The sequence below is a fragment of the Patiria miniata genome, unplaced genomic scaffold (assembly GCF_015706575.1).
Source record: "Patiria miniata isolate m_02_andy unplaced genomic scaffold, ASM1570657v1 HiC_scaffold_22, whole genome shotgun sequence".
Lineage (NCBI taxonomy): Eukaryota > Metazoa > Echinodermata > Asteroidea > Valvatida > Asterinidae > Patiria > Patiria miniata.
Window position 1 is genome coordinate 11,033,627 of NW_024037061.1, and position 13,217 is coordinate 11,046,843.

Sequence of the window (13,217 nt, forward strand, 5' to 3'; positions counted from 1 at the left end):
AGATTCGTAAAAAAAAAACAATTAAAAAAACTAACAATTACATGAAATGAAAGGCCTATTTCAAATTTATACTTTGCTTTTTGTGCCCGACTCAACAGATAAATGCCGAACTTGATCCAAATCGTTCAGTGACTGGAACTGCTGCAGCTTTACATGTACTTTGGAGACTTTCCAACGTGCTGTCGAGTCCAAACCGACCGCGATATATAACAAGCTTGATCTACTGGCTAGCAAATGTTTTAACTATTAATTGTACTGAACGAAGTAAACAAACAGTAATCGATCAAGCTGTAAAAGCTCGACCCGAGACCAGCCAAAATATCGAGACCAAAGGGGACCGTACCAAGACCGAGACCAAGACCGAGACCACAGCTTCCGAGACCGAGACCAAGACCAGCAAATAGTGGTCTCGAGGGCGGTCTCGAGACCTTGAACACTGATTATTTGGCACACACCCACAAAAAGCAGATGAAAAAGGAAAACATTGCACATATCCATTTCTTCATGTGAATGAGTAATAAGAGTGCAAAATCAATGTAGTATAATCAAACAACAAAACTAAAAGCCCCATTCTGACCAATATAATTACAGAATATCTTCACTATATAAGCACTGTAACATTAAGATGACCTATAAAATATAATCTCTGAAACTAATGATTAAGTCATTGTTGGGTCCGAGTTGGTCGTGCTTGAGTACGAGTTGGTCTTGGGTCCGAGTTGGTCTTGGGTCCGAGTTGGTAGTGGGTCCGAGTTGGTAGTGGGTCCGAGTTGGCGTGGGTCCGAGTTGGCGTGGGTCCGAGTTGGCGTGGGTCCGACTTGGTTTGGGTCCGAGTTGACCTGATGCCAATCGTATCGGCTATCGATCGTTTGGATCGTTATTCTGAATCATTGTGAAATATCAGGCGTAAGTATCAATAAAAAAACAAACATTTTTTAGTGCGAAATGTTGAAAACGTGATAAATTTATTGTGGAAAGAATGTAGTATCCATACGCCACTTCGTTGGTCGTGTACAAAGTCTATGGAGAGTCAAACAAAAAGAACACTTGACTAAAGTCTAAGCTTAGTCTTGACCTCCGAAATGATGGGGGGCGGGGGGGGGGGGGCGGCCGGCGGGGGGTGGCTTGTACCATACTTTCAATAGGGGTGCTGTTCAAATCCGACGATTATCAAGACTATGTTACAGAATACTGTAAAAATACCCCCTAACCAAACTGCCTCTAACACTATTTTGTGCACAGGCAGACATTACCACTACAGTTGTGCAGGCGCTATAGTATAGCTTAATTAAAATATTTTTGGGTGTTGCAGAGCAGGAGGGGGGGGGGGGGTCGCAATATTTTGAATGAATTTTTATGAAAACAATTTTTTTGGACATGGCTGGTTTTTTTTTGGATAAACAATTATATGCAGTAGACCATCATATTGGGGCCATCTTCATTTGTTCCTATTCGAATCAACGTAACCAAAGCCAGGCTTGAAGGAAAAATAGTCTGGTTCCTTTTTGCACAAAAAACATTATCATTCAGTACTTAACTGCATATAGACTGAAATAGTGGAAGCATGATACAGGTCCATAACCAATTGATTTAAATTTGCAGATGTTTCCTTTCCTCAGGTCAACGAACTTTCATACAGTTGATGAACTAGTTCAAAAGACCAATCATCACCATGAATCTGTCATCGTCGTCAAAAAAGAAGCGGGGCTTCCACATGAAGGAGTCGGAGCTGATGTGCAAGAATGGATGCGGCTTCTATGGCAACGTGGCGTGGCAGGGCTACTGCTCCAAGTGTTGGCGTGAGGTGTGCCAGAAGTCCCGGCAGGCGCAGATAGAGAGCGACGCTTTGCTTGCTCGCAAGTAAGTGTTCCGTGTCGCAAATTAGAACGTTCCGTTAGACTCGGCCCACTATGCACGTGAGCAACACCACACGTGTCTCTGAAATGCCACACCCTACATGCTCCAGCCAAATGCGCCATACACTCGTGCGTATGACCCGTTTGGTTGAAACTCCATGGGCGGGTCTAAGTGAATGGGTCTATTCAAACCATCGTTTTGTTTGATCAGTCACAGACAGTCAAACATTCATTCCACTTCCCCCTCCATTCCTTTTAGGCAGGCTAGTCACCAACAATCAGACCATATTTCTATAGGCACTTGGCTAGTCATATTCCATCAACAGACAAAAGCAGGTAACTGTGGTAGTCACTGTTGCCTTATCAATCTTCTACAGTCAAAGCATAGCTGTATCAGGTTTCATAACAATCACAGCCAGTCAATCCTGCTTCATGAAGGCAGGGAGCACTCAACTGTCACAGTCACTTGATTTATTTTGACTGCTGGGTTGGCTTTGTTGTATTTGCCAGCCAGAGAAGGAGTGTTAATTGGTGTTCTTAACAAAAGTTAAATCTATGGGGGCAGATGGGAAGGACTTTACAAACACACCTTAAAGGGAATATACATCATTTGCTTTTGCTGTAATTTTCAGAAATGGATGGAATTGGGGGGTTGGAAATATATAGCAAATATAGTTACACTGACTTTTTTTGAGGTTTTGGGTTCGAAAATGCTATAAAAACCAAGAAAAACGATCATTTTCCTGTAGTCTGGTTCCCTGACTCCATATAAGAAGAAACAGAGCAGTTTACATACATTGGGGAATTGTAAGGTCAGGGAACCAGTCTAGCTGGCTCGTACCCGTTCATAGGTTTGTAATCGATTGCAAACAAGTGCAATGGTCAATTGGGGCCAGTATTTGAAAAAAAGCCAGTTGTTTCCAACGCTGATCGGCCGATCAGCGTTGGAAATAGATACAAAAATACCACTTTTCTTGAAAATTACAGTATACCAGGTGCCATAATTTTACAGGATGCTTTAGACTGTCATTTACCAACATCCTATTAAGGTATTTCGCCAAAACTTGGTAGTTTTATTTTTCGATGTTTGCAAATGTTGTATATTCCCTTTAATAATTACACTTAACCTGTACCTTAATCAAGCCAACTTTCTGGAACTGCAGCTTTTGCAGACATGGGGGTCTAAGATGGACAATCAATCAGAATTAAGGAAGATGTTAACCTACTTAGTCCCCTCCTGGAGGTACAAGTTTGTTATCTCAGGATTGAAGAGGACTCATGAAGGTCCTCAGCGAAGAATTTGTGATTACAGCTAATCTGAAATTTATCCAGTTACGTCTAGTAAACTACAACTGAATTGATCTTTTGTGTCTTGAAAGAATTGCGGACAGCGAGCGTGCCCACTCGCTGCAGCCCGCCTCGGGCCAGAGCAACGAACCGCTGACCTTTGACAAGTTTGAGGAGAAGAAGAAACAGCAATCGTCCACCCGCAGCAAAGCGGTCAAGACGTTCTTTGGTAAAACTGCCAAGAGTCCAAACAAGGGTAAGAAACTTGTAGATGTTGAAACAGTGATGAAACCTGTTGAATGTGGCCAATATTTAATATTGCACAAACCCTTAACGATGTACCGGTACTGACCGTGCCCTTCAGTATTGTTTTTAATTTGTTTTCCTGTGGAATATTAATTTTGTATTTTGACATAAAAAACTTGTTTTTTGTATTTTGGGCGTATGAAGCCCCCCCCCCCCCCCAAGGCTTTTATTTGGGGTTGCTGTTTGCCATAGACAGATCCGCCCTGCAAGTAAACTAGTTCTGTCCAGATTGGGGGAGGGGGGCTGGAACCAGACTACCCAACTACAGAACTGTCATTGGGCTGTAAATTACTAAAAATTTGTGAAGTAATTTTTCCGTAACTAAACTTGGGCCGATTTCTTTTATTCATTGTGTCATTCAAAAGAAAATAACTTTTGTACACTAGAAAAAGAGTTATTTAAGAATTTATGTCTGGATCGCCCCTTTTGGGGGCTGTAGATGTCCGAAATCAAACAGGGATATGAACAAAAAGGGGGGACTCCCCCACTTCCACCCCTTTCTGATTTGGAAATGAAATTACAAATTTTCATGAAATTTGGTAGGCTAGTACAGACTTTCATGCTAGCAGCACCTTTTATATGTTTGCAAATAAGATATCAGTGATAATTATGAAACTTCATTTCTACAAATTTTTTGCAGAAATGGTTGGCCAGCATCCTCCCATGGAGCGCAAGCACAGCACAGAGAGCCAGAAGGCCATGGGCGACTTCATGGAGTTCCTGAAGATGCTGAACCGTCCGGCCGCCCAGGACCTGAACAAGCAGTGCCGGCTCTTCGTGGAGAAGATCCAGCGCGCCACCCACCTCAGCGTGGACGAGCAGTCGGAGATGGTGCAGGACTTCTATGCCGCCATGGGCGAACGCATCAAGAGCCATGTAGCGTTCAAAGGTAAACTCGCGCAAGGTAAATATCGTTTCTGTTTTGTTTCTCTGCTGGACTAGCTCTCGCATCACCACCATCAGCGTCATCTGCTTTGAGGCTTCGTTTACAGCTGCTCCTCAGACTTTTCATCTGGCACAGCAAGTACATTTTCTTTTGGTCCATTAAGTAGACAAGGATGAATCTGTTACCATATCTCACAAAACGTGGCTGGAGTTAAGTCTGTCAAATGTCCAGTCACAAGTAACTCACAAGTCCATTCATGGGTCCAGTCACAAGAAATAGGGGGTGAAGTTCATGTGAATAGCTTTTGACGTGACTTGGAACTAGATGACATTTGTCATTGACTTGTGATGGACTAGTGATTGACTTGTGATTGACTTGTGATTGACTTGTGATGGCTTGTGATGGCTTGTGATGGCTTGTGATGACCTGTGATTGACTTTTGATGACTTGTGATTGACTTGTGATAATGTGTGATTGACTTGTGATTGACTTGTGATGGACTTGTGATGGACTAGTGATAGACTTGTGATTGATTTGTGATGGCTTGTGATTGACTCGTGGTGGACTTGTGATGGACTAGTGATTGACTTGTGATGACGTGCGATTGACTTGTGATGACTTGTGATTGACATGTGATGACTTGTGATTGACATGTGATGACTTGTGATTGACTTGTGATGGAAATGCGCTTCGCATTTATTACCCCTGTTCATCAGGCCGTGATACCATTTTCTGCAGCAGCTCGAGATCAGCAAAATCTGGTCTCTACCTTCACAGGTACCCATTTATACTCCTGGGTGGAGAGAGCAATTGTAGTTAAGTATCTTGCCCAAGAACACAAGGACCATGTTCCTGTCAGGGTTCAAACCCACGTACCATTGCACATAAGTTGAACACTGTAATCTTACATTTTGCTTCATGGGGTCAAAGTGTGCAAAGATACGGGCTGTCAACATTTTTCAAACAGTTCTTCAAGATCAAACCAATCATTCTAGTTCACAACATACGTCATGCTGCTCTCCAAAGGTGTCACACAACATTTCACAGCTCTTAATTGATAAGTTAATCTAGCAACAGTTCTGGCACGCAGAAATAGTCAGGGACAATTTACGTTCAAGTTAAATACTTTCTTTAAAAAACTATATGAATGAAGACATAAAAGAAGAGATTACAAATCTCAGAATGTCCTTCCTTTACAATTAATGCTTCATTTTGAATACTGTGTAGTTGATCTGTTCCTAGTGTGTTTCCAGCTAGGAACAGCCTGCTCTTAAAGGGAAGATACAACATTTGCAAACATCAAAAAACGGAATGATCAAATTATCTCGAAATACCTTACTGGATTGTTAGGGAATGACAGTCTAAAGCATCCTGTAAAATCGTGGCTCCTGGTGTGCTGACATTTTCAAGAAAAATTGTATTTTTCCAACGCTGGTCGGCGTTGGAGAAAACTGGCTTTTTTTCAAAAACTGCTCCTAATTTTTCATATTAAGTTATTCCGCATTTTCTTTGCGATTGATAACACACCTGTGAAGGGGTACAAGCCTGCTGGACTGATTCTCTGACCTTACAATTCCCCAAAGTCTATAAATTGCTCTGTTTCATCTGAAGTGGGGTCAGGGAACCAGACTGCAAGAACATGATTGGTTTTCTTGATTTTCCCAGCACCTACAAGCCCAGAACGAGAAACAAGTTAGTTTAACAATATTTACTATACCATACTAATCCTCCAAATCCATTTATTTCTGAAAATTGCAGCAAAAGCAAATGTTGTACATTCCCTTTAATTAACCCACTAAGTAGCCCTCACACCGCCCTGTACCGCTCTGCCTGCTACTCCTCATACCGCCTCAAACCACCCAAGCATCCTATAGTTTTATTGATTTTATTGAGGAGTAAATACAATGTAATACAATTGAATACAACTGCTAAAGGGTTCAGTCATTGTGCACAGCAAATGGGTATTAACCCTCCTGCTGTCTGAACAATCACAGACAGTCAAACAAATATCAATCCTCTTCCCTGCCATGCCTTTTACGCAGGCTAGTCACCAACATTCAGATCATATTTTAAGCAAGCGCTGCGACTAGTCAAATTCAGTCAACAGACAAAAGCAGGCAGGTGGTGGATACAGCTGGCTTATCAGTCACCTGCTTTATGTAGGCAGGGAGCACTCAACTGTTAAAAACAGTCACTTGATTTTGACTAAAAGGACAACTTTGCACAGAATGTATGTTTGCATAGGAGGGTTATTGTAGAATCCTACCACTCATAATTCTACTTAAAAGCTGTCATAGGTTTCCTGTAATGCTTGGATGCCCCGTTGACTATTTTGTGTTTCCCACTTTGACGTACGATCTGTAGAGCAGGGTTTGGCTCAAGGCCGGGTCATATTTCACGTGAGAGCAATAAAGCAAAGTTAATTCGTGACATTACAAATTAATATTTCAGTGTGACGCTCATTGATCGTTTGCCCAATAAATTCGTGTTAATTATAAACCAGCCGTGAGACTTTTTTCTGTGTGTGGCTTTTAATGTCATTGATGATTTGACTACGGATCCATGGAGCAAAATGTGCTTAAATGGTCCTTGAAATTCATCACTGTCAAATTTCAGGGTCGTCACAAGATCAGTTGGAAGGCATGCTGGACAACATAGAGAAGGTCATCATGACCCGCTTGTACCGCACGCTCTTCTGCCCGCCGTACACGGACGACGAGCAGAAGGACCTAGCCGTCCAAAATCGCATCCGACGTCTGCGATGGATCTTGCCTGCCATGCTGGATGCAGTCATTGATGAGAGTAGCCCCAGGGTGAGAGAGCTGATCGAGAGAGCCCAAACAGGTCAGTGTTATTAAAGCCAGAGTCCATCATTTACAGCTATCCAAAAAGTAACTGGCGTAATTATTGTTGAAAAACATACTGGGTTGAAAGATAGTAAGGGGACTAAACTCCCTGTGAAATTATTCTTTCTGGCAAGATGTCATTTTGAAGAAATTAACGAAAGAAGGCCTTTCCAAAGGTGCGTCTTAAGAAGCACTGTTGGAAATGTCCGTTAGTAGTTCGTTTTTTTTATTCGGCAAAGTGCACACAAGTGTTGACATGACGCACATGCGTGCGCAATTGCTATAATTCGTCGGATCGGTGCGCGACATCACGTAGCTGCAATCGGCTCTGTGAGAACGTGTCTCAGATGATGAAATGAGGCCCAATTCCAAACATGATTTAGCAACTTTTGATTTAAAATCGAGATCCTAGAATGTTTTTTTTTTTTTCGAAATATACAACTGAAGCTGAGCTGAAACTTCATCAGCTTAGTTGTTTAGCACCCTTCTTGAGAGTTTGCACTTTTGTTGCTTCAAACGAACGAAATGCAAAAATTACAAATGATGGACTATACCTTTAAGTTAGGAGTATCGCATAAAAACTGAGGGCCAGTGGGCTGTCCTGGAATTAGTGTTGGTCAGAGACTGGGTTTGAATGATCATTATTCTGAACTACCAAATTATTATGAAATACCTTAATTGACTGTTAGTAAATTACAGTCTCAAGCATCCTGCGAAATCATTGCGCCTGGTATGCTGTACTTTCAAGAAAAGTGAAATTTTGTATCATTTTCCAACAATGGGAAAAAAACAGCTGTTTTCGAATGCTGCCCCCAATTGACCGAATTATGCTAGTCCACATGTTGTTTGCATTGCGTTTTGTATCCACGAATGGGGGCAAACCAGTTCCCTGACCTGATAATTCTCTGACGTCTATAAATTGTTCTACTTCGTCTGAAGCATTATGTCAGGGAACTACCAGAACAGTGTTTTCTTCTTGCTTTTTCTGGCATCCATGAACACAAAAATTTAAAACAGTTAAGTCATTGGAATAATATTTGCTAAAAAGGCTATCCCAAAAAACCATCCATTTCTGAATATTAGATCAAAGCAAACGTATATATTTAATGTAGCCGTTCATGATCCCCTGGCAAGTGCGGCCAAGTTGTCATGGCAATAGAGGGCGCTATTGACATGATAAATCAAATCCATAGTCTTGGAAATAGTAATCTCCTTTTCATAAAATCATCAAAACTTTCAAGAACTAACGGCCTTCATAGAGTGAGCGTTACAACAATTCTTTATTTTGTTCGGTCAAAAGCAGTATTTCAGGATTTCAAGTGAAAGAGAACTACCGTAATTTTCGGAATATAAGCCGCGGCTTATACGTTGATTTTGCCCATGAAAATGTTTACTGCGGCTTATACACAGGGCGGCTTATACGCCGAGCCTTGAAGAATAAAAATGAAATTCACATGTGTATTTAATGTACTGGTATAAGAAGAGATATGTTGCTGAAATGAATTATCAATTAAGAAAGTCATTAACGAACCGAAACCACGTGCCACGTAAAGGTGCCGAGCGGTAAAAAGTACGGTGAAAGCTGGCTTCGATCATGCTTCGATCGACGCTTGCAACAAGCCGCACGTGATTCTAGTGTTGCTGCATGCAGCATGCTTTCCCCAGCGGACCACACCATTTGAGGTAATATAGGTGTACTATCTTGGAAACTTATAGCTTCTGTATTGTAAATGGAACTGGTTCAGAGCATTTTGGCTAGAATTTGGAGGCCTTACAAAATTGAAACCGCTGCCGTTGGTGCGGCTTATACGCCAGTGCGGCTTACACGCCGACTTCAAATCTTAATTTGCAGATTTTCGCGTGCTGCGGCTTATATTCCGAAAATTACGGTAGGTAGTGTACGTGAGCTAACAGTTTGAGACTTTTTTTTCTCGGTAATCCCTTCATCAGACCTCATCGAAGTCAACTCTCGTCGAGCGCCCATCGACAAGCTGTCCTGCATCGTGCGCTGCAGCAAGAACATCTTCAAGATCATCAGCTTATCCCAGGATGCACCGGCGAGTGCAGACGACTACCTGCCTGCCATCATCTACATGGTGCTTAAAGCCAACCCGCCCCAACTGCACTCCAATATTCAGTACATCACCAGGTTCGCAAACCCGTCCCGGTTGATGCAAGGCGAAGCTGGATACTACTTTACAAATGCGGTATGTACATGGTGGAAGGCTAGAAACAGTCATTTTAGTGCTGGTTTTGTCCTCAAATTTCAAACTCTTGAAGATTTTAATTGAAATGAGAAAAAAGTAGGGGCCTAACGTTTCGATCCAAGCAGGGTCTTTGTCAAGACAAAGATTTGCCGATTAGTAAGCATTTTAGAGCAGTTTTGTTCATTTTCAAATTTTTATTGAGAGGCTCAATGATCAAAGTAATGTAGCGGAATCATTCGTTACAAGAAAATTGACTGGTGCTCGCAATAATCAGTTCATAAGCTCTTCAGTACAGCACAATAAGCCGGTTCAGTGCACAGCAAGATTCAGTGATTTTGTTTTTTTGTTTGTTTTTCTTCGGGATAACCGTGGCAGATAAATGCACACAAGGCTATGGGGGACGTGGTAAGGGCCCGTGACCATTCAGCCCCGGTATGAAAAGGGCCCCCCAGTAAACTCGTCCCCTCCCAAGAAGTCCTCTCGTACCGTCCCAGCTACCGGCCCAGGAGCTGGTCCAGTTGCTAATCAGGAACTCCTCTATCCTGGGGTCTATTGTTTGCAAGTATTGACACATGTAATATATCCCAGAAGAAACCCGCTTGTGGTTTTCATCTCTCAGCGCGAAACAATAGAACACTTTCGTCGGCACAGATCAAATCCCCTGCCATGTGGTTTCGCGCACAATGGGATCGTAAATTACCAAGGTGTTATGGAAGGATTTTATCTTTAATCCGGTAAGTCTGCTATTGTCCTGCTCTGGACGTTCTCTGAAGGCAATAAATTGATGCGCCTGACTGACTTCAAAACTTCTGGTCAGACAGGACCATGTACCGAACGAGACTTGGCTGAAGACCGGACTGGCTTTGGACCGGACGAGGTACTTTTCATACCAGGGCTGAATGGTCACGGTCCCTAACCAAATCTGCATTCTGTGAAATTTTTTGTGCAATCGAAAAAGAGATGGAACTTTTGTTCGCACAAAAGTTTTGACACACAAGACACCTAAAAACACTTCGCTGTCCAAAGGCATTTTACAAAATGTTATACTCCAGAACAATACTCCAATACTTCAGAATCTCAAAGATTCAATCTTGATGGTACCCCGCAATGCTTTTTGCACGCATACGATGAAATGTTTATCCCGAAAGAAAAATCGGCAAATCTTGATGTGCTGATGCGTAGTTGGAATACCCAACTCGCTTATTCAAGTTTGTCAGTAGCCATATCTGGTACCCAGTCTTGATTGCTGTACACTCTATCCACAGTGATGCCACCAGACTACTGAATGGTTTCCCCATCTTTTCCCCACAAATTGTGTATATATGCAGGTCTGACTTAATGCTTCAAATTTAGATCACTGGGTTGCAGTTTTGTTGTGCAAAAGAGACAAGAAAAATTCAATTTGACTTGAGTTTTTAAGGATATTCAGAGTTCCAAACCACTTTCAGGGGAACCTTGAAAATGAGTTTCAATTTTTTTTCCAGTTAGGGAAAACTCAGGGAATTTGGGAAAAACTAAAAAAAATCAGGGAAAACTCTGGGAATAGGACAGTGACCCAGAAGGGAGAGGTTTTCACCAGTATGGCGTATGTGCATCTCTGTTGCATATGGTGAGGAAAGGATGGCTGTAAGGGGAGAAGGGAGGTCATGGCTTGTCAACAAGTTGCCTGTGTATTATCAGTATCTTAGTTTCTTTGCTGCAACCACCTCCCAGCAACCTTGTTAAAATGAAAATATTTCTCGTGGAATTTTGGAAATTTCTCAGGTAAATATCAGGGAAAATTCAGGGAATTTCGTTTTCACAAAGTGTTTGGAACCCCGATATTTGACTCAACACAATTACAATGTACAAAACAGGGACTGTTGATAGTGCAACATTGACTACTCATGAAAGCCAATGCAGGGTAGATTTTGTATAGTGTTGACACACTGGTCCATGTGAACATGACACGCATGCGGTTAATTTTCCAACAGAATAATATCAAAACTGGTGTTTTTTGGGTTTTTTTTTGGTAGTGTTGTGCCATCAGCTTCATAGAGAACCTGGATGCACAGTCGTTGTCACTGACCCAAGAGGAATACGACAGCTACATGGCTGGCGAGGCCGTGCCGCCGGGAGGCCTGTCCCAGGAGCCCATCTGTGACGGACTGCGATTGATGTATGCCAATCTCACGTCCCTGGAGGAGCTACGAGGACGGCAGGACCGACTGATGAAGAGCGCCAAGGAGCTGCAAGCCGAGATGACCGCCTGGAAGGACAGCGTCATCAAACAGGTAATAACCAGGGGCAGATTGCAATACAAAAAAATGCCGCTATGGGCTCCGTGCGCCAACGAAAGAGGGCGCCCTTTTACTTAGCAACAACGTCCCATAGGTAGGACATTAAGCTGGTTGACGCACACTGTTCCTTGTGTGTGACGCATGTACACCAGAGGATTTGTACTATGTACACGCAGTGGTACGGCCACGCGTCACGGCAAAATTGCAGTCAGGCAAGATGGCGTCGGTCTGTCAACCCCAACTGTACTTTCTTTGCCGATGAGGGGGTACTTGTGAATGGAGCAGATAACGAACACCGCTATAACAAACATTTGGCTATAACAAACATCCCCTTTTGCTCCCAAGATAATTCTATTCCATGTGTAATGCACAATCCCTATAACTAACAACCGCTGTAATGAATATTTTTTATGGACCCCATTATATTCATTTAACCCGAACTCCTGCAGCATTTTTCTGGGATGCAACTTCAATCCTGCAAATCCTCCAATTGTCTCCATATAACAATTACATGATGAAATAGAGGAGGAAAGTCATGCAGCAGGAGACACACCTGAAGCCAAAGTCAGACGAGAAGCCGAGATTTCGTAAACACCCCTCATCTAATTGATTGATTGTATTTTGTTGCAGGTGGATGACGTTTTGAGAGAAAAACCCTTGATCATCCGGAGGGCCAAGGTGCCCGCAGGACTGGACACAGAGATATCCAGCACGTCACAGAATCTACCAGCCCCGCTTGTGCCAGAGGTCGTCAACAAATGAGGAATTTACGTATGCCATTTGTAGGATTCGTTGAGGGCGCTCTTGCCGAGCACCAGGGACAAGTGGACGATATCCAGAATGGCACAGAATCTTCCAGCCCCTCTCGCACCACAGGTCGTCAACAAGACAAAGTTATCGGGGATGTCACCGAATCCCCCACTTCCTCATGTGGCCTCTGTGGCCTTTTCATTAGGACCCCCAGTGTTCAGTGAGGGGAACTTGGACTTTTGGCCGTTTGGTGTGGAGTGTGCAAAATTTGTGTCATCTGAACATGTATAAATCTGTATTATCTTCGCATGGGTGCTAGGTGCGTGGCAGCAATTGCATAAAAGTGTCAGTCATATCTAACTCTTTGTTACCGATGTGGATATACTTGCACATGGGCTTCATCACAGGTTACTTTTCCAATGGGAGTGTGAAATGAAGCACTTGTACTTATAACATGTATAATGTAAATGTATAGGCTTATTTTCTACTTGACTCCAGAGGGTCAGTGTATAACAGTGGCATAGTCGGGGGCCGCCCGATAGTCCGAAGGTCCGATAGTCCGAAGGTTCTTTAGTCTGGAGGTTCGATAGTCCGAATGCACAAATTTTCATAAGAGGGGGTTCGTTAGTCCGAAAATGAAATAAGGTTCATTAATCCGAACATATGATACAATAGTCCGAATGTTCATTAATCCGAAGGTTCATTGGTCCGAAGTTTCATTTTTCCAAAGGTTTGGTAGTCCGAATTTAGAATAAGGTTAATCAGTCCGAAGGTTCAATAGTCTGAAACAAAAATAAGGT

At 42.6% G+C, this 13,217-nt stretch overlaps 1 protein-coding gene across 2 annotated transcripts; it reads left to right on the forward strand.

The window, feature by feature from the left end:
• Positions 1–1,611: 1,611 nt before the first annotated feature.
• On the forward strand, positions 1,612–12,983 carry LOC119730445 (rab5 GDP/GTP exchange factor-like). 2 transcript variants are annotated; one of them, XM_038203337.1, is made up of 7 exons: positions 1,612–1,860; positions 3,236–3,399; positions 4,090–4,353; positions 6,952–7,179; positions 9,132–9,388; positions 11,404–11,661; positions 12,298–12,983. In XM_038203337.1, exons 1-7 carry the CDS (start codon positions 1,673–1,675, stop codon positions 12,427–12,429), a joined length of 1,491 nt encoding a protein of 496 aa, XP_038059265.1. In that variant the 5' UTR covers positions 1,612–1,672; the 3' UTR covers positions 12,430–12,983. The 2 variants fall into 2 exon arrangements, with proteins under 2 accessions (XP_038059265.1, XP_038059266.1); XM_038203338.1 differs by having other exon boundaries at positions 4,090–4,338.
• Positions 12,984–13,217: the final 234 nt, after the last annotated feature.